The 26669-nt window shown below is 36.6% G+C and overlaps 1 protein-coding gene across 1 annotated transcript; it reads left to right on the top strand.

Annotated features, from left to right (window-relative positions):
* Window positions 1-44: 44 nt before the first annotated feature.
* Window positions 45-25687, top strand: LOC121386506 (mortality factor 4-like protein 1). The gene is made up of 12 exons (XM_041517431.1): window positions 45-161; window positions 3866-3912; window positions 5450-5517; window positions 6173-6259; window positions 7035-7276; window positions 8751-8869; window positions 9822-9923; window positions 10951-11039; window positions 12082-12181; window positions 19906-19981; window positions 22423-22507; window positions 23984-25687. Exons 1-12 carry the CDS (start codon window positions 134-136, stop codon window positions 24066-24068), a joined length of 1128 nt encoding a protein of 375 aa, XP_041373365.1. The 5' UTR covers window positions 45-133; the 3' UTR covers window positions 24069-25687.
* Window positions 25688-26669: the final 982 nt, after the last annotated feature.

The following is a 26669-nucleotide window of genomic DNA, read 5'->3' as shown; positions in this document are numbered from 1 at the left end:
TGTCGTGTTAGAGTTATGTCCCTTGGAATTTTCTACCAAAATGATGACGTTTAACACAAAGCAGAAGATTTTTGACTGGCGCGACAAGACATTTTAATTTTTTAACTAGTCGCTTCTCATTAAAAAAACCATAATGGCCCCAAAAATGAAGTTTCAAGAAGGTATACATTCATGGGTAGTTAATTATCACAGTTATAGAAGATTTAGGGGTAAGGGATGTCTGTGTTAGGAGCGAGAGTGAAGATTGAGGCATGGTTTTTAACTTTTTAAAAACATTTAGGCCTAAACTTGGCTAACGCCTCAACTCAAGTTCTGAAATTGCTTCAGTATCATAATCTTGAATATCGAGAACATAATAGCTTAACCTTTGACTTCTGTATTAATTTTTTACAAAAAACATGTTTAGGGGGTACAAATTTATAACTTTTACCCACATATTTCAGGGCACAATATTTCACTCGAACCACTGTTCTTTTTGTGTATCGGTTACGCAAAATTAAATTTACGCAAACCGCAAATTGGTTACGTTGTGACCTACAGGTAGAAATTATAACTTGTGGACTTCACAATTACAGGAAGTTTATTCATGCAGACATACTACTAGTATTCTGACAAATGCTCAGTATAGATTCGAGCCAAAAGTTTTAAAGAAATGTGCATGGAACACTAGGGGTGGCTAAATTATATGCTGCTATTTTATCTCTAAAGGAATATATGTAGACATAATATTGGATTGCCTATAATTTTACAGATGTTGAAAACGGTTTTAACGTAAACAAGAATTCATAAGTGTCACAAAAGCTGACAAATATTAACATCGCATAATGAGCTTTAAATAACAAATATTTGGAACGTCATTGTAGTATAGAAGTGCCATCGATAAAGTGAATGTAGCATCGCCACCACAAAATATCAGTGTCAAATTGTGGTCTTTCTTTTTATGTTGTTATAAGATTTTTTATTAGTCTAATCATGTACCAGTGAGTGTTGTGTTATTCTTCAGAGGAACCAGGGAATGGGCATTTTCCCTCCAAATGTATCTATTTTGTTTCAGTACTGGGACTGATATTTATTCCTTTTACAATAGTGTTAACTTTAGCAAGCACAGAGGTTCTAGAATACGGTGGTCCGATGCCTGAAGACAATTGGTTGCGTAGGTAAAAACCAAGTGATCCGACTTCCGGTTACCTCAGATTTTGAAATATTGTTCCCTGTATTTTCACTTAATTGTTTTATAAATACAAAAAATAATGTGAATCGATAAGTATTATTATCGTGGGTTTTTCTAATTTTTATGATATTTTTGATCAGTTAATGTTGATTAAAATTAGGCAAAAAAATTCATTAAAGTTGCATTTACTTTGGTCATTTTCGGCCAGATGTTCGGTATTTGTGTTTTTCTGACCAGATGTTTTTTGGGGAAACTAACTACAATTCATATCCCAATATTTCATGATTTCTGTTGTTTGTAAAACTGTCAAATTTAATATTAAATTAGCTGTCGCAATCAGTTATCAATTTCTAAAAATGACAGCATCGTTCTGTCAGGGGTGCAGAAATGAAAGATATTTCACTAGCCTGCCGGACCAGAACCAACTAAAATTTACTAGCTCACCAGAATTTCTATTAGTCTGCCAGCCTATATAACAATATTATTGTTTAACAATGTTATAATATTAATAGACAGTCTTCACTTCAAATGCAGGGCTAGCTCTGCCACAATTGCAAATTTTATTTTAATTTGGCAAAATTGTTTTTACTAATAATTGGTATTTTATTGGAAAATAACTGGTTTTGTATATTTTTAGATAATTTGGCAAAATGTTTTGCTCACCCAGAGCTAGCCCTAAAATGATATATATATGTACATGTATGTATATGTATTTAATGACAAAATCATTATTAAAGGAATGCTAAAGCAAGGCTTTTGGACTGGTGTGCATATTCAACGATACATAATGCACATTATTGCTTAATATCAACAAGTATAATCGTATAGTTAATTAATAAAACGGTTAAATGTGACGGCTATTATATATAACGGGCGCAGCCATTTTGTACCATCCCAGTGAATACGCCCTCTGGCGAGCTGGTGGTTACGTAATACCTAACGTGTCACGTCAGGAATTAGTCTTCGAACTGAAGAAACAAAACATACCTGATTTTTTCGGATGCATCGCAGTGTTCTGTAATAATATTTATCCCAGTAACACAGCAACGTGTATATGTGGTTTATTTTTCAATACAAAATAAACCACCATTGTCAAAGTGTTGAAATAACTGTATTATATTTTGTATATAAATTAACCTACATACTGAATTAATAGTCGGAGTATTTTCTTGCTTAATTGGTCTTTTCTTTCCGTGGCCTGTACCTGTGGTACTTGATTGGCAGGTGTATATTTAGACGGTCCCTAGACACTGTGTCTAGACACACTAAAAAGACGTGCCTCTTTTATTAAGATCACAGGGTATGGTGTGATAACCTCAAATTGTAATGGACTTTACCAGCTTTATTACTGTAAGTAATTCTGTAAAACACTTGATTAAGTAGACTTTCCCAGCTAAAATCACAAAACTGTCCAATTACGTAGTCCCAGAGAAAAGAAAATTATCACTTGGGTATCATGAGTGGTAATTTTTGCTCGAACGTATCCTACCAATAGGCCTAATAATATGCATTTTTTCTTTGGATTTTTTAAAAGAAAAAAATACTGTAACTCCATTTCGTTATATTGATGCAAATTGAAATATATTTAGTTAAATAGTTTATTATGCTATCAAGTCATTTATGTTGTTTTACAAGTCAGGTGGATGAAAGCAAAGCGCCTTGTCGTAAATTAGAGCATTTGTTTACACTGTGCATAATAGAGAAGTTGGATCTGAGCTGACGTCACTTCGCCCCAAGCTATACCACCGGTCGTCACAAAAACGAAGTAAAATGGCTGCCCCCAGTTAGCAGGAATAATCACGTTTTTTTATTAATTCTAAAATTTTGCATTTTTCATTTGTTAAAGTGTCAGTATGTGTTGGTGGTCCGGGTATGCATCATTCCAACACATAAGGCTCTTGTTGGAGTTAAGGACACTTGGTAAGTGATCAAGAAATGAAATCAAGCTCCGGACCTAGATTGATAAATTAATTTTTAAAAATTAAATTTATTAGTCAGTCAGTCAGAAAAAGACAGATCAGCCATCGGACTGGTAGAACTTTGCATTTTTAAACTCGTCCGTCATAATTTTTATTTACATTTGGCGAGCACCCCTGTCCGCCATTGTTGTCAAGTGAAAATATTTGCCGAAAACCACTTTTTCAACTAAAAATGTCCAGGTATTTTTCCTGGAAACCGAAAAAACTGAAGTGGCCATTATCAAGATTAGTCTTGATCAGTGTTCCATTATTATTTTGATCAATGCCGTGTGCAAAACGGCGGGGAAATATGGAGGCAGTATACAGTGTGTAGGCTTGCATGACATTGGGCGAGATATTTCACCTGCAGTAGTCAGAAAGTTAAAGGGACTCTATCACAGTGGCATAATAATGGCGGCTCCTCTTGCCAAACATATTTGTTACATTGTTATTTCAAAATGTAAAGATTATGCCATCAACTACATGCTCATACTGTCCATGCTTATAAAGCTTTTAGAGTCCAGACTCGATCTTAAATGATGTCACACACATACAATTTGTATGGCGTTGCTACGATGTTAAAGTCTCAGACTAGAGTCTTGAGTCTAGACTCTAAAAGTTGTATAAGCACCAGGCTCGATACATTTGTACATCTAGGTGTTTGGGCTTGTTGTCTTTGATAATTTAAGATAACCTAATTTTTATGCTGGTTATTACTGTTCTTTTAACATTTCAGGTGAAAAAGTTCTGTGTTTTCATGGCCCTCTGCTTTATGAAGCCAAGGTATGTAGTTAGACAGGAGTTGAATTTGGCTAAAATTCCTGTCAGACATTTGGTCTGGCAAGCTACAAATACTGACAGTTTGAATCAAACCCTGCCAGATCAAACATGATTATATATTATTATATACTCTTCAAAAAAAAGTAGGGGAACCATAAATATTACGGTTAATATCAACTATTAGACCGAACATACGTTTTGACCACAGACATCCTGGTAAAGAATGTTTAGGTCTGTTTATCAACACACCGAAACACATTCCATAGTTGGCATATGCATCATGCAGTTGCCCCGTACGCGTGCGTGGGGTGTCATTCTTGATTTTGACAATTTCCAGGAAGTTCCATTAATCACTGTGGAACTGTCAATATTTTTCATTCTGTTGATCATACAGTTGTTATTGTTTTGTTTTTAGTCATTTTTATTGTTTGAATTTGCGATTTACTGATTAAAAAACATCAACTTTCAAATTTCACTTCTGACCCAAATCGTCCTTCAAGATCTTTGGTGGTCATAAAACCTACTGTAATACTGAACTACCGGTTATAATGTTTGACCAATTAATTCATTATTATCATATAACCATTCCCCACAGCTAATATACCTTACAATTTTGGCAATTGTAAGTTCTTATTAGAGTTCCCCATCTTTTTTGAAGAGTATATTATAATTATAAAAAAAAAAAAAATTAATTTATAAACAAAGTTCAACATACATGTTTGATAAGTACTGTAACAAATCTGTATTTCCGGTTTGACACTGATTCATTAAATCTGCAGAGATATTCCAAGTCGATTCATAGAGAATGGTAATGTTATTTCCATATCAAGCAAGCAGCTATCAAAATGTTCAATAGTACGGGTTTCTAATTGTGATCACTATTTATAAATAGGGTGTTTGATGCCAGTGTATGATTAAAAATAACTAAGAGAAACATTAGTCTGTGATGAATCAATTTAAAAAATATTTTGATGTAGATATACATGTACATATATTTGACTAATATGATGTAGATATATATTTTGTTCTTTAAAAAAAAAAAAAAACCCAGGCAAAACAAATTTCCCAGCCCGTCGTGTGGTTGAACTTGTAAAAACTGGTCAGGCTATCATTTGAAGGAGTATGATGTATTTAAATATATCTTAACATATACTGGATATAGATGATTGCTGAGTTCATTACACACATGGACATTGCGATGGTCCTTCTCAGTAATGAAACCAGTGACCAGGGGCCTGATTCACAAAGCTCTCTTTAAGCTCTTTATGCAAGTAGTCGCACCGATTGTATCGTACTATGAGAACATCTAAATCAGAACAACCATTTTTGTAGGGCCGACAAGTCAGTGCGACTAATCGCAGAATGAGAATGCTGCTTAAGCAACATCATGTCATCCTTGTAAGTCTTCTTGCATTGCATTGTGAAATCACAAAGTTACGAGTTAAGTGAATTAGGATTCTGTTTTTTTATTATTACAGATGACTTTTATAATAACAAAGCCTTAAATTAATGGGGTTTTTTTGTTTTGTTTTTATTCCAGTGTGTTAAGTATGAAATTAAAGACAAGGGTGTGCGGTACTTTATTCACTACAATGGCTGGAATAAGAAGTAAGTAGTCTGCTTATAGACAATAATATAATCATAAATTCTGTCTTTGAAAATTAAAATTGTGGCCAAAACAAAAATATTGAGGAGAAAAAAAATTCTAAGCACACATTTTCATATCTTTTCTAGACTTTTGACTATCATAGCTATTTTGGTTTGTTATGACTTTGTTAGATAACATTTAAACATTGGCTTGTATTTATGTATATCAAAGGCTGTGGTGTGTGCTATCCTGTGACTGTCTGTGGGATAGTGCATAAAACAAAATCTCTTGCTACTAATGAAAAAATGTAGTGGGTTTCCCTTCCAAGACTGTCAAAATTACCATATGGTTGACAATCCAATAGCTGATGATTAATAAATCAATGTGCTCAAGTTGTGTCGTTAAACAAAACAAGTTTTAACTTTGCATATATATACATTTACTTTTGTAAGAACAAAAATATAAGTGGTGGTGTTTGTGTTCAAAATATTTTGTGGAATGAAGTACATACTGTTTTCAAGTTTCTTGACGTGTGTATGTGGTTTTGAGCTGGTGTCCCTGTGGGTATCCGCTAAAGGTTTTACTCACAGCCTCATTCATAATATTCATAATAACTTAAAATTAAATGAAATGGAAAATGATCCAAAATAATACACCTTTTTTATTGTCTTACAGCTGGGATGAATGGGTCCCGGAGAGTCGTGTTGTCAAGTGTAATGATGCTGGGATGCAGAAGCAGAAAGAGCTGATGAAGGCTCATGGGTAATTTAAATCAAGTCTACTAACTTGATTCATATCATGTCAGTTAAATAGAAAATGTATACATTTTTTTTTTTTTTTTTTAGTCTTCCAAAAGTATGATGGTGCTAATTAATAACAAACTTTGTGTGTGTTAAATTAAAAACAGTTCCAATCAGTATTCCTATAATTTATGATTTTGGAATATATATGTATATGTAACCAAAAGTATTTCTGAATCATCAGTTTTATCGCTTAGAAGGTGGTGAATAAGATTAAACAAATTTGTTAATCTTATCACATCTTCATAGTGTAATTTACAGCTTTTGCCTGCCAGATAAAAGAAGAATAAAAAGTATTTTTAATAGGTTATTAAAGCTAAAACAATAAATGTTATTATACAGTATGTGCGTGTCTATGCTAATGCAGTGTGGCTTTACCTATATCATTGTCAATGTTTGAGAAAGTCACTAGCCCTCACAGAAGGTATTATAGTAATACAGACTAAAAAGTCATTAGTTGGGATCGAAGTCTAGAGGATTTGTAGAACCCTGATTGTAGTTTATCTTGGTTATGCATTGCAAAGTTGTGTTATCACTCAGTGGCGTAGCGTGGGTTGCCGGAGCAAGGCAAGTATTGCGCCACCTAACCAGTGGACCGTTAGCACTCCCCAAGTCCCTTCCACCAGTCCAGAATTTTGCACCCAGGGCAACTGCCCCGGTGGCCCCACCCACGCTATGCCACTGTTGTCAGTACATAATTTAGAGGGTTTTTGGGGTGGGGTTTTTTTTTTTTTTAGAAACTCCTACAAAAGAACATACAACAAAGGTGCTAAAAGTAAAGAGAAGGAAGTGAAGAAACTCGAGAAGGAAGGCAAGAAACAGGAGAAAGAAAGTAAGAAGCAGGACAAACAGGAGAAGGAGATGAAGAAACAGGAAAAGGAGACCAAGAAGCAGGAAAAGCAGGAGAAAGAACAGGACAAACAGGAGAAAGAAGCAGTGGCCACTCCAGTGGCCGTTCCAGAGAAAGTCAAACAAAAAGGTAGTAACAGTACAGAGAATTCACACCTGCTGTTGCCTTGTTAATCCCATATAGATCAACTATGCCCACCCCACCCCCCAACACACATCTCACTTCAGTATATATAACATCATGGTTTCTGCCGATTTGACATATTTAACTTGTTTTCTTTCTTTTTTTTAGCTTTCAATTATAATAATGTTTCTTTTTTCTTTTTTGGGAGGGGGTTTGTCTCAGAAATGTTGATAATATCAGGGTCACATATTTAACTTTGTAGGATATATGTGATTCACACCCGAGGGCTTGACGTTAGTGGTAGACTAGTTCATGCTGAGTCTAGTCATTGTCTTTGGTATGTGAAAGGCCGTGGTATGTGCTATCATATGAGTTGCAGGCATAGGAATAAACATAACTGCCTGGTAACCCGTGTACAAGTTATCGTAAATTGCGTCACTGGTAACCTGTAGGTTATGGACCCATTTAGGAAGTTTACAATTCCCATTATTATTGCCTCACAAACATGCTACTTTGTTATTCATTCATACTGATACCTGTTTGTGTAATTAATAGTTATCCTATAACTTACTCATGATATCCATGTCATAAACCCATGTGATAATTTACTTTATTAACCCGCTTAATAATGGTATGCAAATTTACACAGTCTCTAGGTAATGTGTTGCTGTGGATGGGTCATTTGCTTACAAGCCAACAAGGCCCGTGTACCTGAGCGTAACGTTTTCAAAGATTTGTTTAAAATGCGTGACGTCAAACTAATCTGTGCTAATCATGATGACATCATATTATCGATGGCGGCGACTTTAGTACTGTGATTTAATAAAACATTAATTAAAATGTTATTTTAGAAGTCTTATAAGATAAATAGAATTCGCTACTCGTTTTTTTTAATATGTAAAATATCAACCCCGTCTAGTTAATCAGTATTTGTCTCGGCAGAGCCTTGACAAATACCGATTAACATAGACTCGGTTGATATTTTACATATTAAAACATACTCGTGACGAATCCTCTATTTATTACACACCAGTGTAAGATATTGCTAATGTCATAACAATCACTCAATATCTAACTAGTGTAATATTGGCGTGATGTGAGCGTGACAGAGATCACACGCTGACCTAATTCATAAAAAAATAACATAGTAGGTCTCGATATCTGCTTACTTCTGTGTTGCGGCTTGTTTGCAGTTGGTTTTTTGTAATAAATAAAATACTAAACGAGTTTGCCTGTCATACCATTTTTATGAAACTCGCTTTTGTTCATCAGATACCAAAACTGTTCGCTCATTTCATAAAAATGGTATGACATGCAAGCTTGTTTAGTATTCTATATTTAAATAGCACACACAATTTAGGTGGTGGAGAACAAAGTACCAGTTTTGACTTCAACAGATTTCTGTTATTAATCAATTCATATGCTTTGTATTATTGGCATTCTGGTTGCTTATTTAACACATCGTTTTGACTTGTTTCAGTTTCCCGATCAGCCACGCCTACTCCTGCAGCAGCAGAGCCTCCGAAGTCGGAACCGGCAGCTCCTATTGGGACGGAACCGAAACGGAAACGACTCCGACCAGACCCAACTGTCGAGTCGGTGAGAGTAAAACACTTGGCACAGAGCCGTACCTGGCAAATAAAATACAGTGCCCTTTTTATTGTTTCGCTCTTAAGAAATAAAAAGGCGAGATAATGGGATTACGTTTCTGTTGGCAGATTCGACAGTGTTAGCTTCTGCAATTAGCTCAACATTATTAAAGTTTCACTTTTAGCTTCATTTCCTACAAACTATAAAGTGCGAACCACATTGTTAACAACTACGATAAATTATCTTCCTACCCGTAATTACCATTATATTTCCCCCAGATTTTTTCCAGACAGAAATCGTGGAAAAAAAAACCATTACAGTGACACAGATACCACATTCTAGAATATAAGCATGACACCTAAATTGAGTTCGCTGAGATTTCCTAGGACAAAAAGCATGTAATTGTTCACCATCTACCATTTTGATCCTTTTATGGAACACTTTTCAAGAGGGTTGGAATGATGTGACATAATCTTAAAATGTCATGATATGTGCTATGGTATAAAGTAATGGTCATGACATCAGATTATTTACGTCACAGACTTCAAGACTATTCCATAAAAAAGCAAAATTGCAGACTAAACAGTTGTCTTAGGAGATATTAGTAAAGTCGATATCGGTGATATGGTTACACTTTGGTATGTGGAATCTTAGACACTGTAATGTTGTGGGTTTTTTTATCGATTTCTGTCTGGACAGAATGTGGGGGAAGTCTAACTAATTAAAGACCGGAGTGTAATTTATTGTAGTTGTTTACTATAATGATTCAGACTTCATCAATGAAACTTAGTTTATAAACATCATTTGTTCACACGCATTCATCAACTTCTAAGAAAAAGAATATTCCAACACAAAATATTTTCAGTGTTGGACGTACTCTGTTTTGTGTTGATTTTATCTTTGGTATCCATTTTATATTTATGAGTCTTTGATATTTATATGCTTGTGTTGGGTTTCTTAGGAAGAGGCGTACATGGCAAAAATTGATGTGAAGATTAAAATACCCGATGAACTGAAGCCCTGGCTGGTAGATGACTGGGATCTTATTACACGACAGAAAATGGTTTGTATGGGATAAGGAGAAGACTCAATATAATTAAGCAAATTTTTCAAATGTTATATTTTAAGCCAAAATTATCAGACCCTGCCTTGAAAACAATTGAGGGGACTGATCAGTGATAGAAATAAGCAGAATTTGCACTAGTTCACTGGGAAAAATATATCTAGAAATCTACTCGTCCGCCAAGACTTTCACTTGTCCAAATAAGTTTTAAGTTTTATTCAAGTGCAAGAGCATTACTTTTGATTGTTCAAAATGAAACTGTATGGAAATTTTTCACTTGTCCATTGGATAACCACTGAGGTACATTGTGCTTGTCCGAGCAGATTTTCACTTGTCAGGACAAACGGACAAGTACTTAATTCGAACACTGCTGATTAATTGCTCTTCTAACTTAGATTATGGTGAGTCATTTAAGATATTATCATATTGATACCATATACATCAACATGCTAAAGGAAGCTATAATTTACTCTTCTTGTAAGAGGGTAGTGTTAATGTCAGGGCTCGAACTTAACGGCGGTCCCAACGGCAATTGCCGTCGTTGAAATATTAATTGCTGTAGGTAACAAGCATCACTGATGGCACTTTTGTGCCGTCGATAAAGCTCCTCAACAATGGCGAAATCTATACACCTAGTGTACATTATCTGCCAATATTTAACATTTGCACATTTAAAAGATGTCTACATATAACAAGATAGCCTTTCAGTCAGGTTTATTTGCTGCATATGTCACTTTAAAAAAATTGCCATAGGCAGTCTCAAAATTGCCGTCGGTGGACTGTTTCAACTATGGCAATTCTTTTTAAAATTGGTGTGGGAGACAAATTCTTACGTTCGAGTCCTGGAGAGTGATAACTCCACTTAAACAGTGAGGTCTGACTTGTAGACAATTCAACTATTAAGAAAACATCTTTCAAATGGTTTGTGTAGGGTTAATTAAAAAACACTTAAAATAGCTGTAAATGAACTGTCACTGTTAAAAGTATCTGATGCAAGTATTTTATTTTGTTATGTTTCACCTTTCAGTTGTTGACTCTGCCGTGTCGTAGGACCGTTGACCAGATCCTGGAAGATTTTCTCAAATCAAAAACAGCTAAGGGAACTCCCGCAAGCAAGTATGTAAATATTTTGATAGTGTTGGGAAACCTCTTTAAACCATATGTTCATTAGGTCCATATGAACATGAACTATTTTTTACATGCCCCTATTAAAGAGGGCTGGATTTAGACCTTGGGGGGCCCGGGGCACTTCATGTTCGGGGGCCCCTCAACATAGAAATTAAATTGCATAACAAATAAAAAAAAAAACTAATTTTATAATTATTACATTTTTTTATAAAGGAAGTTCTTAGTCTGGAGGGGCCCCTCTGGCAGGAGGGCCCAGGGCAGTTTCCCCCTTTGCCCCCTTATAAATCCAGCACTGCCTCTATACCACTAGGGTTTCAAGCATGTCCGTTATAGGTCCGGTTTCTGGATAGCCAGGGAGTCGACCCAGGACAGAAATTAATTTCGGAGGACAATTGTGATAAGTAAACTAAAACGGAGAGGGGACCTATAATTTTGAAAGCGCAATCTAAAAATTTACAGTACTCATAGAAATATAATATTAGGTGCCAAAATTTGGAGCGGGCATTAGGTCCAAGTAAAAAGTTTGAATTTTAAGGGTGTCTGGTTTAGAGAGGTTCTGATATTCAAAAAAGGAGGATCAGAAGTGTCCGGCTCTGAGGGGTTTCACCGTATTAGTTATTCTCAGGTTATGATTATTGGTGAAAGGAAGGAAAGAAACCAGGAGGGCAGAGAAGGGAGTGAAAGTTTAATTACTTTTTATCCACAATGTAAGAAAAATGTAACTTTTCAGTAATTCTGTATGTTGTGCATGTTATTTGAAAGATAAATATTTAGTGTTATTAATGGTTCACTTCAAATAGTGTTTTATGGGGCTCACTTTCTGGTATTATGTATTCCATCTTGATATTATTTGTTTATTTATTTAACTTATTTTCTTGCTTATATCCAATTAAGGTTCAAGTACACTGTCCCGGGCACACACTTCAACTATCTGGGCTGTCTGTCCAGGACAGTTCATCTTAATAAACATTTATTTAGATATGTGTTATATAAAAACTCAGTGTTAATCTTTAACCACGTTTTGTTTCAGAGATGCCTACGTAGAGCTGTCATTAGGTATCAAGGAATACTTTAACGTGATGCTGGGTACACAGTTGCTGTACAAGTTTGAACGTCCACAGTATGGGGAGGTATGTAGCTCACACTGTTATATAGATCTGTAGTCTTACATTAAGGTGGGTAATTCTACACCATTTTTTTATTTAACGATGTGCAGGCCTCTGGAAATTGCGAGAACGATCATTTCTCTCACCCTCAGGTATATGGAACAGAGCTATCCCATGAAAGAAAGCCATGTAAGAAATTTCTATCTTACATGGGATATCACGCGCTTGTATTTAATATGACGTCGTTGGTAATATATGCCGTCATATTAATGTGAGGTGATGACGTGAGGTCATTAGACACAGTTTTAAATTCATATTTTGTTATTAAAACCTTCATTTTAAAAGCTATCTTGTTAATTTGTAGTGTTAAATTTTATTTAACACATGAAACAAACACGGTAAATACGATAGTGTAGTTTATTTATGACAAATTAGTCAAATAAAAAAAGTTACTTGTTCAGACATGTTTGTCTGTTTGTGTAAAATAATGGTTTATTTACCGAATGAATGAGAGAAAAAGACTCCATCATATGCGGTCATGTGGGATAGGAAAAGTTAACCAGTCACAATACAGAACACACTCGCCATCAGTTTACAATTTTGCATAACCTATTTTTTTGTTTGCACAAAATTTGGATCACCATTTACGTGGATATAATGGGTTACACAAAAACAAAATGGGTTACATGGATTTATTTCTGCGTAACCGATAAATGGGTCATGCAGATTCTCAATTGTCAGAGGCCTGGTGTATATCAGTGGTTTTACTGTCACAACTTTTGTCAACTGTAAGTTGAGCCCCTTAAAAGCAGGGTATGCTTTTGGGAAAAAAATTTTGACTGACCAATCGGGCCACTTGCAGCAACACTTTGACTCGCCCGTACAACATTTGAATGGCCTGTGACCGAATTTCGTTATACAAAGGAACTTACTTAAATTGCACTTTACAAACATGTTACCATATCATACAAACAATAACAACAACACAAAAGAAGGAAACAGAACTTGTTTTAGTTTTATTACAAACATTTTCTTTAGGACAGCAGTCTTGTGTGCCTCACTCTCTTTGTGTAACTGAAAGAAGATGTTAACAAACTGAATCACAATTGACAACATTCAGCAGGCTTTTTATTTTGTTTCATTCATGCAATGTATTGATATTGCTGTTACATATGGAGTAATTATTTAATGTTATAATATATAATTTTAAACAATATCAGTGATACTGTGAAACTAAACTTTTAGGCCTTAAAAATTATCTTGAGAAGATTATCATTTTCCGCAGGGGATTGGTAAGTGTGTGTGTGGAGATGGGGTGGGTGGGGGGGTGACAGCAATGCTCCATCCCCAATCAGGAATTTGTTTGCCTTCATAAGTTTGTTTTTTAAAATGTTGGTTGCCCACCCCCACTCCCATCGGATCCCCCACCAGTGCCACCCCCTGCACATATAAAACACTGGGGGGTGGGGAATGGGTGCCCACCCCACATACCCATCAATCCAGATTGCTGTCTACTACAGTGCTTTCAAGTTATGTAAAACCTATAATTTTGGATGGTAAATACAGATTACTTATCATAATTTATATTACATACCTTTATACTTTCCAACTTCATTGTGGAACATCCCTTCACAAACATACTGACATTGCCCCCTGCACTGTGATCATGATGCTTTAGGCAGTACTAAACCAAATAACTTCCGGCTGGGTCAAAGTTCGAGGTGCACCAAACTTTTGATAGAAAAGTGAACACCACAAGTCCTGTGATTGGTGATAAATGTGAGTTTCATCTGGGCAAAACATGTATGCAATTTTATTTCATCTAGTACCACTGTGTCAAGTAGCCTTGTGCTTGGAACATGTATAAGGTACATGTAAAAAGGAAAGAGTTCGACCCGTACCCCTCTATATCAAAGGCTCTAAAGACTAACCCTATCCCTAAAACTACCGTAACCATTGAAAAGGGGGTACGGGTCGAACTCATGCCTCTATTTTTATTGCGAACCTCACTGCTCAACAAAACTGACTTCTACACAACTGTTCGCTGACGTGTTGCTGTAAATAGGATTTCGTACGGGAAAGGTGGAGGGGGTATAGATAGGTATACCATTTTATTTTGCTCTAAGCATTAAAATTATATTGCTTGCTTAATAGTGACAATGATTATTAAACTACTACACATTTGTATCAAGTGACTCTAAACCATTAATGCTTAAAATAATCATAATGTTACATGTGTTTGTGATACAGGCGATGATTCGGGGCGGATGTTTGGACTCTCTAGCCCTTGTCTTCTGAAAACACACGCACGCAAGCATGCACGCGCGTCTGTAGACAGATACACAAAGACACACAAACACACACATAAAAACACAAACACATGGACATATATAGGCCTACACACACGCAAACACACTCACAGACGCAAACACTCACACATTCATACATATACATACTTGATACACACATACACAAACATACAAATACATACTCACAAAAACAAACACATGAACATACACACATGCAAACACTAAATCATAAACACACTCACAGACATGCAAACACTCAGGTACACATGCAAACACACATACAACACAAACACATTCAGATACACATGCAAACACACATATGACACAAACACATTCAGATAGACATGCAAACACACATACGACACAAACACATTCAGATACACATGCAAACACACATACGACACAAACACATTCAGATACACATGCAAACACACATACAACACAAACACATTCACAGACAAACAAACACATTCAGATACACATGCAAACACACATACGACACAAACACATTCACAGACAAACAAACACATTCAGATACACATGCAAACACACACATACGACACAAACACATTCACAGACACACAAACACATTCAGATACACATGCAAACACACACATACGACACAAACACATTCACAGACACACAAACACATTCAGATACACATGCAAACACACACATACGACACAAACACATTCACAGACAAACAAACACATTCAGATACACATGCAAACACACACATACGACACAAACACATTCACAGACACACAAACACATTCAGATACACATGCAAACACACACATACGACACAAACACATTCACAGACAAACAAACACTGACACATAAGACAAAAACACATTGACAGACACGCAAACACGAAGACACACACAAACACTCAAACATACGACAAAAACACACTGACAGACAGATGCAAACACACTCACAGACACACGCAAATACACCGACAGACACACACAAACACACTCACAGACACACGCAAACACACTCACAGACACACACAAACACACTCACAGACACACAAACACTGGCAGACAAACACACTCACAGGCACACACAAACACTCACAGACACATGCAAACACACTGACACACACAAACACTCTGACAGACACACACAAACACACTGGCAGACACACATGAACACACTGGCAGACACATACGAACACTGACAGACACGTGCAGCCAAGAGCTGCCAAACAATGGACGCTTTTCTTACGAAAAAGAAAAAAAAAGTATAATATAACTGGTCAATAAAATAAATACGTTTACGAAATATCTTGATCAACTACAATCACCCAAAGAATAATAAAAGGTCAGTTAAATATAACTATTGACTTTGTTGCATTCAGCGAATTGCTTTTTATATTGCATGTTGTTTAAAGGTTACTTTATTTAACAGCTGACAATGTCAAATGCGTTCTCAACTCAAACCGTGCCTGGCATATGATTGATACCGGTACTGTAAATATGTTTAATATGTCATACATTTCATTCGGTCTCGAATAAAGTAATTGCAATATCTTTGTCGAATTAACAATCAAGGGGAAGCAACTGACTTAAATATTATTCACGAAAGCGATTCCGATGCCGTCAATACACCAAATAGTAAACGAAAGCTATGCCCAATACCAAAATTTAAACACATTGATGGGGTCTTTTTTTTTACCATGCGCGCATTTAGTGATTCAGTTGTTATTTTTCTAGATTCCTGTTTTGACAAAGTATGAATCCTTGTCTGTTAATGATAACATTATACTCATCATACAGCCCCTCACAGGCGTACGGGCTCCAATTTTTGCCTGAATTTAGAGGGGTTTTTTTTTTTTAAATGCCCGAATTCTCGACATTGTACCCTCGACGAATGAAGATGGGAAAACTTATTTTTTCTAATCAAACTGATCACTAGTCGTTCCAAATATGTTTTTCAACAAAATACTTGAACATAAGCGTGCAATTAAATTTCACGACTGATGATTTCTACCTTGGACATGCATGATCGGATCAGACATAAAGTATATATTGGCATATTTAGAAATTATCATAAAATAGTGTACGAGATGTACCCATTATGTAAGTATATGCATGTTTATGCTATTTATGTTTCTTCTACCCATACACATATGCAATATACTCAATTAAGTACATTATTCAATGTTAACGGTTTTACAGTAATGTAACAAGACAACGTGTCCCACATTTAATGTCGTTAAAGTTTACTGCTGCTCTTGAAGTCTTATAAAAAAATGTACGCGCTTCAACCTCAGAATACCTGAAATAAAATATTAAAAACCCATCACAAATAGCTCCAGAATGCACCTCTGAGCATCTACATTTAAAACTTGTCTGGGGAAGCATGCCCCCGAAACCCCCTAGACCTCGCGCACTTTGGGCGCTAGATTCGGGTGCCTTTGGCACCCATCATATAAATTTAATTCCACCCAATATCTCAACACACCCCCACCCCCACCCCCACCCCCACCCCCACCCCCACCCCCACCCCCACCCGCAAATATGGCTCGTTACGGGCCTGATAGAAAACGTAGATTACACTTTATGGTTTTCGCACATTAACCATATTTCTAGTTTGATATATAGCTGTCCTTTAGAATGTCATCTTGCTAAGGTGTGTGTGTGTGTGTGTGTGTGGTGGCGGGGGTCGTGTCTCAATCAGCAGATTTATGAAAGAAATGTTTATATTGAATGTTGTGATGTTTATTACATATTAAATAGGATTGATTTAAGACCCTCTACATAGTAGTCCATACTGACCCCACCTCACGCACACTTCAGTTTAAAATGCATCATGTTTTTGCTTTGCTTAATGCTGGCCCTGGTCTTTGTGCATAGGAAACGGATCCAGACATTTGAAGTCGTTGCCTCATCCACCCAATCACACTCTGACTGACATTAAAGTGCCTCGTGACTTCTCGTTGACTGTGTTCAACCTGTATTCGACCTACTCCATTGCCCTTCTCAACAATAGTCAAAACACGACACATTTTCAGCTGAAGTGTGCATGAATATGTGGGTGGCAACCATGCACACTTTTATACCCATGGTGAGAACGCATTGTACGGGCACAACATGGGTGCGTTGAGACAACCCATTTGTTGGGGTGATATGTGTTTGCATAAATTTATAATTTTGTTGTGGACTCTAACCGGAAGTACCATTACTCATATTGAAATCCATATGCTACTTATGAAACCTCACTCTGGGCCTAATCCATGAGGGCCATACATTCCTTCTTTTATAATTAGTGTGTTGGACGGGCATGGCTAACATGTAGTATTAACAATATGAGTGACCCTTCAATAGTGACACTGAGTATATATGCTTGTACACAGGTACCGTAACTAAGCAGAAAAACAAGCAAGAAATGTTATCTGTTGTCAGGTGGTTTAGCTGTCAAGCATTTTCACCGGGTATTTGAAGTCAGGTAGCATGGGCTGAAATGAGGACACATGCACAACAGCGGAAACGTTTTAAAGATGAGATTTATGATTGTACGTGAAGTATATATTAATCTGATTAAAATAAGGTACTCTATGTGTGACCAGTATAAATATTAAATATCTGTATACAGGTAACTAAGCAGAAAAACAAACAGAAAACATTTCAGCCTGTGATACCCAACCTCCCCCTCTCTCTCTCCCTCCTTCCTCCCCTCCTCTCTCTCTCTCTCTCTCTCTCTCTCTCTCTCTCTCTCTCTCTCTCTCTCTCTCTCTCTCTCTCTCTCTCTCTCTCTCTCTCGTGGACCCTTCATATACACATACACATGTATATATTGTAAAATTCAACTGTGACGTCGCGGACACAAGTTATTCTGGTGGACCCTTCGGTTTCATTACACAGTTGACTTCCGGTTGAGAGTTGATTGATCACGGTCCACTATAGTTCTTAATTGTGACATATGTTATGGTTCACATATTCACTTCCAGGAAATGGTGAAGAATTAAAAAAATATGTATGTTTAATGGTAAGCCTTCTGGCTGTATTTTGCCCATGTTATTTTGTAATATTGTGCATTGACCTTGTGGGACATGGGTGTATAGTGCAAGAAACAGCCGAAGTGAATCGGTTAATGAACCACCTATTCAGACCGATACTACAGCCAGATGCGGTCATATAGCAAAAAAAAAATAAGACGGAAATGTTCTCAATTCTGTGTAGTGAGACCTAAACAAAATCTTTCTGCGAAACATAGTGTGTGGAATGTGACGAGTTGTCCCTAATGTAACTAAATGGAAAGTAGAGATGGACAGAATAGACTGGGGAAGTAATCACTATTATGTCCTATATGTGTTTGGTTGCGCAGATACTAATAGGAAACCAGTTAAAAACAAAAAATAAAAATAACTTTCTGATCTCTTACAAACATTAGTTATTTGCATTTTTATACATAATACAATATGAGGACATTTTCGGTCGCCAGGCGGGCGACATGTGATAAGGTTTTGACTTGCCCGATGCTATTTTGACTCGCCATGGGCGATCGGGCGACTGTAAAGTGCACACCCTGAAAAGGGGATATTTGTGACAGTAAACCACCGATATACAACATAAAATCAGAAAACATGGTGAGGTTATCTCTATTTTAATATAAGCTTGCATTCTTCAAAACTAATTATAAGATGACATTAAGAAACAAACTTTGTTTGCAATATGTACCAAAGTGGAACTGTTAATACTACTAATAATCATGATAAAACACTTTCTTTTATATATATACGCCCATCTGGGTCGTATTATGGTATGGCGTTGTAAGTTAACGTTTTCTTGTCCAGACCATATCTTGCATTCAGATGTATACAGCACCATCAAACCTCACATGTAGGAACAACTTGGGATGGTGGTTTGTAACATGTTATTACTAGGTCACTGTGACCTACTTTTCACGGTCTACTACACATAACAGTAAATCCTTATCCAGACCATATCTTGCATACAGGACCATCAAACCTCACATGTAGGAACAACTTGGGATGGAAGTGTGTCGCGTACTATTACTAGGTCACTACTATGACCTACTTTTCATGGTCTACTGCACCCAACAGTAAATCCTTGTCCGGACCATATCTTGCATACAGATGCATACAGGACCATCAAACCTCACATGTAGGAACAACTTCGGATGGTGGTATGTCACATACAATTACTAGGTCATAATTAGAATTGAATCGTACCCATAACATATTCATTAATATTTATGGTTTTCCATCAAACTCATGACGGGCATATCATGTACCTCACAGGTACTCTTGTTTTGCTTAAATCATGGCATATTTCGACTTTGGAAATTTTTAATGGTAAAACACTGGTTTTACTACTCTAAATTTGGACATGTAAATTTAGTACAATAGTACACTTTAGTATTATTTTGCTTCTAAAATAAAATGAAAACCTACTGTTTGTTTTTCAGATTGTCAATGAAAAAGGTGAAACCCCTGTTACCATGTCAAGTATATATGGTGCAACACATTTACTACGCCTCTTTGGTAAGTCCAATAATACTGAATTCTCAGTTGAGATAAAATGTTTTCTATAACATATTTACTCAAGACTCATTTAGACTTTAAAAAAACCCAAAAGGACTTTAAACCTTAATAAAAAGAAATTATATACTCTTCAAAAGAAGAAACGCAAAACCACATTGTCGTAACATTTGGAGAATTGATTTAATTATTGAATGGTGAGTCCGATAATTACCAAATGTTGCAGGATTGTTCACAATTCACTCTAGTCCATTGTGAGTAAGTGATAGGACACACCACCAAGGTCAAGGTCATCTGGAGTCAATACCGGGTGTGGCCTCCGCGTGTGTTGACAACTGCCTGGCACCGCCTGCCCATTGAAGCAACCAGAGTACGGATGACATCCCGGGGGATGGTGGCCCACTCGGCCTGCAAGGCTGCTGCCAGCTCGGGCAGGGTCTGGGGCTGTGGTTGTCGCTGTCGGAGGCGTCGGTCCAACTCGTCCCATAGATGCTCAATTGGGTTCAAATCCGGTGATATCGATGGCCAAGGAAGGACATTAATGTTGTTGTTCTGTAGGAAAGCCGTTGTAAGACGTGCTGTGTGAGGCCTGGCGTTGTCATGTTGGAACACTGCGTTGGCGTTGGCCATAACTGGAACGATGTGTGGCCGGAGGATCTGGTCAATGTAGCCCTGTGCATTCAGGTTGCCCTGCACGTGGACCAGGTCAGTTCTGCCAGTGTGTGAGATGGCTGCCCACACCATGACACTACCCCCGCCGAATCTGTCCACTTCCTGCACGCAGTTTGCCGCATAACGTTCACCACGACGCCTATACACGCGACATCTTCCATCATGACGTCGGAGCAGAAATCGGGACTCGTCACTGAACCACACCTGTCTCCATCGCAGTTGAGGCCATTGTCGATGAATCTGGCACCACTGCAGTCGGAGTCGACAGTGTTGTGGTGTTAAGATGACACCTCGAACTGGACGTCTGGCACGAATTCCTACCTCACGTAGGCGGTTCCGTACGGTCTGGTCGGATATCCTGCGCAAACCTGGTATTGCTGCGGCTGTGGAGGTGGCAGTAGTCAATCGTTCCCAAAGGTGGCGTACCCGGATGTAGCGGTCCTGCCCGGGGGTAGTGACCCGTGGTCGACCGGATCTAGGGAGGTCACGTGTTGATCCATGTTGCTGGTAACGGTCCCACAGTCTGGAGATGGTGCTTGGGGACACATGGAATGCCCTGGCAACGGCCGTTCTGGATTCGCCTGCGTCTAGTCGGCCGATGGCATTGTTTCTCTGCGGTTCACTGAGACGTGGCATGTCCTGGATTGTCAACTGTCGGCCAGATACAGAGGCCAGGCAAGCGAACACCCTGCACTTTTATACTGTCGGTGTTCATGTTGCACGTGCAGACAACGCACGTGCAGTGGTGACATGGTTTGCACGTGGCTGCGTTTTTGCGAATATTCACATTTTGGAACTTTATTGTACAGTAGCTGCGTTTTATCGAATGTAACCGTGGGAATGTGTTTGGGACATGCAATGACCTTATATTCACAAAGCATGAACCGGTAGGAAACATAAAATTGGAGTTATAACCCATTTGTACCCTTTTGCGTTTCTTTTTTTGAAGAGTATATATTGCACATGGACAAGTTAAAAAAAAATTCTGGCAGTCAGGTTTTGTCTACTGCTTACTAGCTATTACCATTGTTCTGAATATTATAGACTGTTACTATTGTCCGAACCAAATTATTAACAACTACGAAAAATTACTTTCCTACTTTTAATTGCCGTTAGATTTCCTCCAAAATTTGTCCAGACACAAATCTTGAAAAAACCATTACAATGACACAGATTCCACATACCAGATGATAACTGTCACCTATATCGACTTCGCTGAGAGAGCATAGGGCAAAAAGCATGTAATTTTGTGCCAGCTGCCATTTTGACTTTTTTTTGGAATATTCTTCAAGAGGGTTGAAAGGATAGGACTTAATCTAACAACGTCATAACATGTTATGATATAAAAGCAAACATGATGACGTCATATTATTTTTTTTTTTTTTTTTTTTTTTTTATGATACCACTAGAGATCATTGATTTCATATTAATTGTGTCATACACTTTGGAGGCTTTCACCCCTCTTGAAGAGTATTCCATAAACAAGCAACATGGCAGACGGCAGAAAACTGCATGTATTTTTTCCTATGCAATCTCAGCAAAGACGATATCGGTGACATAGTTGCAGTCTCGTGTGTGGAATCTGTATATTTGTAGTGGGTTTTTTTGCGATTTGTGTCTGGACAAACTTTGGAGGAAATCTAACGGTAATTAAAGGTAGGAGAGTAATTTTTTGTAGTTGTTAACAATTTGGTTTGGACAACAGATTCAATTAGTGTCCCTTGTATTGAACACATTTTAGTTGACCTCTTTCATTTTGTTTCTTGTTTCAGTGAAACTGGGAGGCCAATTGGCCTATACGTCTCTGGATGAGAAGAGCATGCAGCTTCTTCTTAATCATATCAATGAATTTGTTAAGTGAGTTATCTTATTTTCACTTCAGTATTGTTCACGATAGATATTTCAGGACATTTTATAGAGGATATGTCATGTTTCTTGTCAAATATAATTTATATCTTATGGAGTAAAGTTTGCAGTCATATCTCACGATATGATTGCAAACTTCTCGAGATGAGATATAAATCATATTTGACAAAAAACATGAAATTTTCTATTTATTATTTAACTTTTGGCAATTTATTTTTATTTTTTAAATGCCAGCAGCCAAATAGTTCCGGCTTTCTTACAGTGAAGATAACACATTCTACAGTGACGATAGCACATTTTAGAGTAAAATAGTGAAATTTTCACTCTAAAATGTCTTATCGTCACTGAATGACTGATAACACTTTTATTTCACTAATATTTTAAGATATTTCACTAAATGTTATATAATAATAATTATAAACTTTCCTAATTTATACGATTTACTGTATTCTGATTGGCTGATGTCACTAAAAAACCAAGCGTTATCCTTCCATAAACCTCATAAAAATACGTCATCACGGAAGACCAAGATCGATTGGAACTATTTTTAGCTGGATGGGCGAGAAGCCCAATGACCCAGTTCGGTGATCGTTTTAAAAATAGAACAAGGAAGTGACCTGTTTTCTCGATTAAAAAAATAAGGGAAACTGGATGAGATATTCATGTTATAAATTTTAAAAAATTACAATATATTTTTTATTTGTTTTTATTCTGTTTAAAAAAAACCCCAAAACATCCAGTAGTATGTATACATGTATTCCTACGCTTATTAACAGAACATGGCTGACGGTAAGAACGAAAGAAATTATTTTTGAGTGTTTTACAGTACACTTCTTGTACTGTTTGTAATTATAAGAATTGTTTCTCATTTTTTTAGGAATTTATAGATGTATAAAAGTCACAAATGTAGTATAAAATCGCTTCGCTACGCTACGCAGTTTTATACCATTTGTGACTTTTATACATCGATAAATTCCAAAAAAATGAGAAACAATTCTTATAAAAATCTTATCTTACATTATTGTATAAACTATACTTGCATAAAAACAGCTGTTCACAAGCTCATTAGCAGTACCATTTGATGCACAGTTGGGCTATTTCTCACTCCAGCTAGTGCACTATGATTGGTATATCAAAGTCCATACTATGTGCTATCCTGTGCATATAAAAGATCCATTGCTACTAATGGAAAAATGTAGCGGGTTTCAACTCTAAGACTATATGTTACCAAATGTTTAACATCCAATAACCAATGATTAATAAATCAATGTGCTCTAGTGGTGTCTTTAAACAAAACACTTTCTTCAGCAGTACTTAAAAATTTATAAATTTTTAATCATGCAATTTATAAATTTTTAATCATGCAGGTGCCTGTATTTGCAACACAACCAGTTTCACAAGTTCATTTTCATTTCAGTATTTTTTCCTCATTACAATTAAAGGTGTGTTTAAAATCTTCCATTACAGATACTTGCAGAAGAATAGCTCTTCCTTGTTTAGTCTAAATGACTATCACGTAGCACCCCCAGAATATCACAGAAAAGCAATATGATGTTGGCTTCAACATTGAAAGAGAACTGTTGGGTTTGGCATTCCAGAAGAATCGATGGGAAATCCTTTTGACATGGTGGAGAAGAGAACGTAGTATTTTCAAAAAGTATAGTGTGTGAATATGACAGAAAACTAATATGATGTTGGCTTCAACACTGAAAGAGAACTGTTGGGTTTGGCATTCCAGAAGAATTGATGGGAAATCCTTTTGACATTTTGAAGAAGAGAAGATTCATCGACCATCAGCAATTTTGTAATTTGGATGTACACAACCACTATTTAGAACTACAGTGTGTTTGTGCAAAACGTACTATTGTCCAAAACTATAGTGTGTTAATGCAAAACATACTACTGTCCAAAACTATAGTGTGTTAATGCAAAACACACTGCTGTCCAAAACTATAGTGTGTTAATGCAAAACATACTGTTGTCAAAACTATAGTGTGTTAATGCAAAACATACTGTTGTCCAAAACTAGTGTTAATGCAAAACATACTGTTGTCCAAAACTAGTGTGTTAATGCAAAACATACTGTTGTCCAAAACTATAGTGTGTTAATGCAAAACATACTATTGTCCAAAACTATAAGTGTGTTAATGCAAAACATACTGTTGTCCAAAACTATAGTGTTAATGCAAAACATACTATTCTCAAAAAAAATTAGTGTTAATGCAAAACATACTACTGTCCAAAGCTCTAGTGTGCTAATGCAACACGTACTATTGTCCAAAACTATAGGGTGTGAATGCAAAACATACTGTTGTCCAAAACTATAGTGTGTTAATGCAAAACGTACTGTTGTCCAAAACTATAGTGTGTTAATGCAAAACGTACTATTTTCAAAAACTATAGTGTGTGAATGCAAAACATACTTGACAAACATACAGACTGTAAAAGATGGTTCATATTGAATTGTGTTGGAATGAATTAGTATCCCCAACTGGATCATGGAGTCGGTAGGTGGTGAGCCCAGTGCCATGACCTGGTCAAGGAAGGAATGTTTTCATTTAATGGCACACCATTCAACACATTTTAATTAGTTCTAGAGCGTTGTAAACCTGATCAATGACTAATGAAATAGTTTAGTGGCACTATTAGTTACATCTGTTGGGCTCATCAAGTTATCGTGTGTTGGATAGCAATGTTCCAGTGATCAATTATGATCGAAAATGGATTGGTTAGGCTCCACCGATGTGATGATGAATTATAAAAATCCATAATTGGTCGTCGCAAAAAATATTAACTAATTAATTATCGTGTTTTTGAGGGCCCAGTATTTCATGCAAACAATCAGTTTCTTTGCATGTCGGTAAACCGGCTTTTAATATACGCAAACCTCCAATCCATTGCATGGTGAACTGTCAAGTTTCAAAAATTAAGCTTCAAATTTAAGGATCACCAGAACTTTATTCCATATTATGTTTTTTATTGTCTATGTAATTGAACAGTCAGTTACCCAGGTGAAAATCATGTGACCAGTGTTCCGGTTATCCAAGCTTTTGAAATATTGTCCTTGCTGGTTAATATTAAAGTGTCTTAAAATAAGGTTTTAAAAATCAAAATGAAACTGCCATGCATGTCGAAAGTCATCACATTCCGAAATAAATTGATGCATGGAAATATTTTGTCTCGTCTTTTTGTTTATTAGAAAGAAGAGCAATATTTGTTTCATAAAACTCTGCTTCATTTCAGTCCGGACTACTAGAAAACATCCTCCATCGCTTCACATAGATACAAATTCAGTTGCAAGTGTACTAAATATTAATTTGTAATATTTTTCATGCAATATGACCGTTTGTTAGTGAAATCAGAGGAGGGGAGATTGCCGTTATTACTTTGGGCAAATTTGGTAATTTTTGTGGGGGTTTTCAAAAAATAAATAATGATGCTACTAAATACATAGATTTATGTTGGTAACTAAATATGTAGAAGGGAGGTAAAGCATTCACTTGATGCACGGTTGGTTTAGGATCGATCCCCTATCAGCTGGCCCATTGGGCTATTTCTCATTCTAGCCAGTGCATCATAACTGGTATATCAAAGGCTGTGTTATGTGATATCCTGTCTGTGGGAATGGTGCATATATATAAAAAAAATGCCACAACAAAATAATGAAAACAACAAAACAATGAAAACAAACACCATTTTGAGCACAGACTCATGTTTATTGATGGAATATTCAGTACACACACACTCTGCTGTTCCTTTCTTGCTCTAACAACTAGCACTCTTCTTAATAAATAACCAGTGACTTGATCGACAAACAAGCGGCAGTGAGAAGTAGGATGGGCGATAAACTCACTCCGCACTTGGCACTTGATGACGCATCTCTCTGTAAAGTAACAGTTCGCTGATGAAAGACAGTAGTTCTTGATCATACTTAATTAACAATCGCATTGTGTCGCAGTTTCCGGCTGGCAACATGCGTCAATACCTGAAACATTATTTGGCTTGATTGAACACATTTAAAAAAAAATTAAAAATGACTTCCAATATTAATAATATATGCAAACAGAAACAACTTTAGGATTGGATCAGTTCTGATACAGTTGGTGAACAAGTTTTGTGCCATCTATGAATTTAATCGACATCCAGAAACATG

This window comes from Gigantopelta aegis, chromosome 2, assembly GCF_016097555.1.
Source record: "Gigantopelta aegis isolate Gae_Host chromosome 2, Gae_host_genome, whole genome shotgun sequence".
NCBI lineage: Eukaryota > Metazoa > Mollusca > Gastropoda > Neomphalida > Peltospiridae > Gigantopelta > Gigantopelta aegis.
Note: the sequence above shows the minus strand (reverse complement) of the source record. Positions and strands in the feature narration are given on the sequence as shown.

Bases quoted from the DNA above. Each gene is read 5' to 3' on its own strand.
- LOC121386506 (XM_041517431.1), top strand. From the start codon at position 134: ATGGCCCCAAAAATGAAGTTTCAAGAAG. The intron at 3,913-5,449 runs GTATGTAGTTAG...TTTTTATTCCAG, and splicing joins CTCTGCTTTATGAAGCCAAG to TGTGTTAAGTATGAAATTAA. The intron at 6,260-7,034 runs GTAATTTAAATC...TTTTTTTTTTAG, and splicing joins GAGCTGATGAAGGCTCATGG to AAACTCCTACAAAAGAACAT.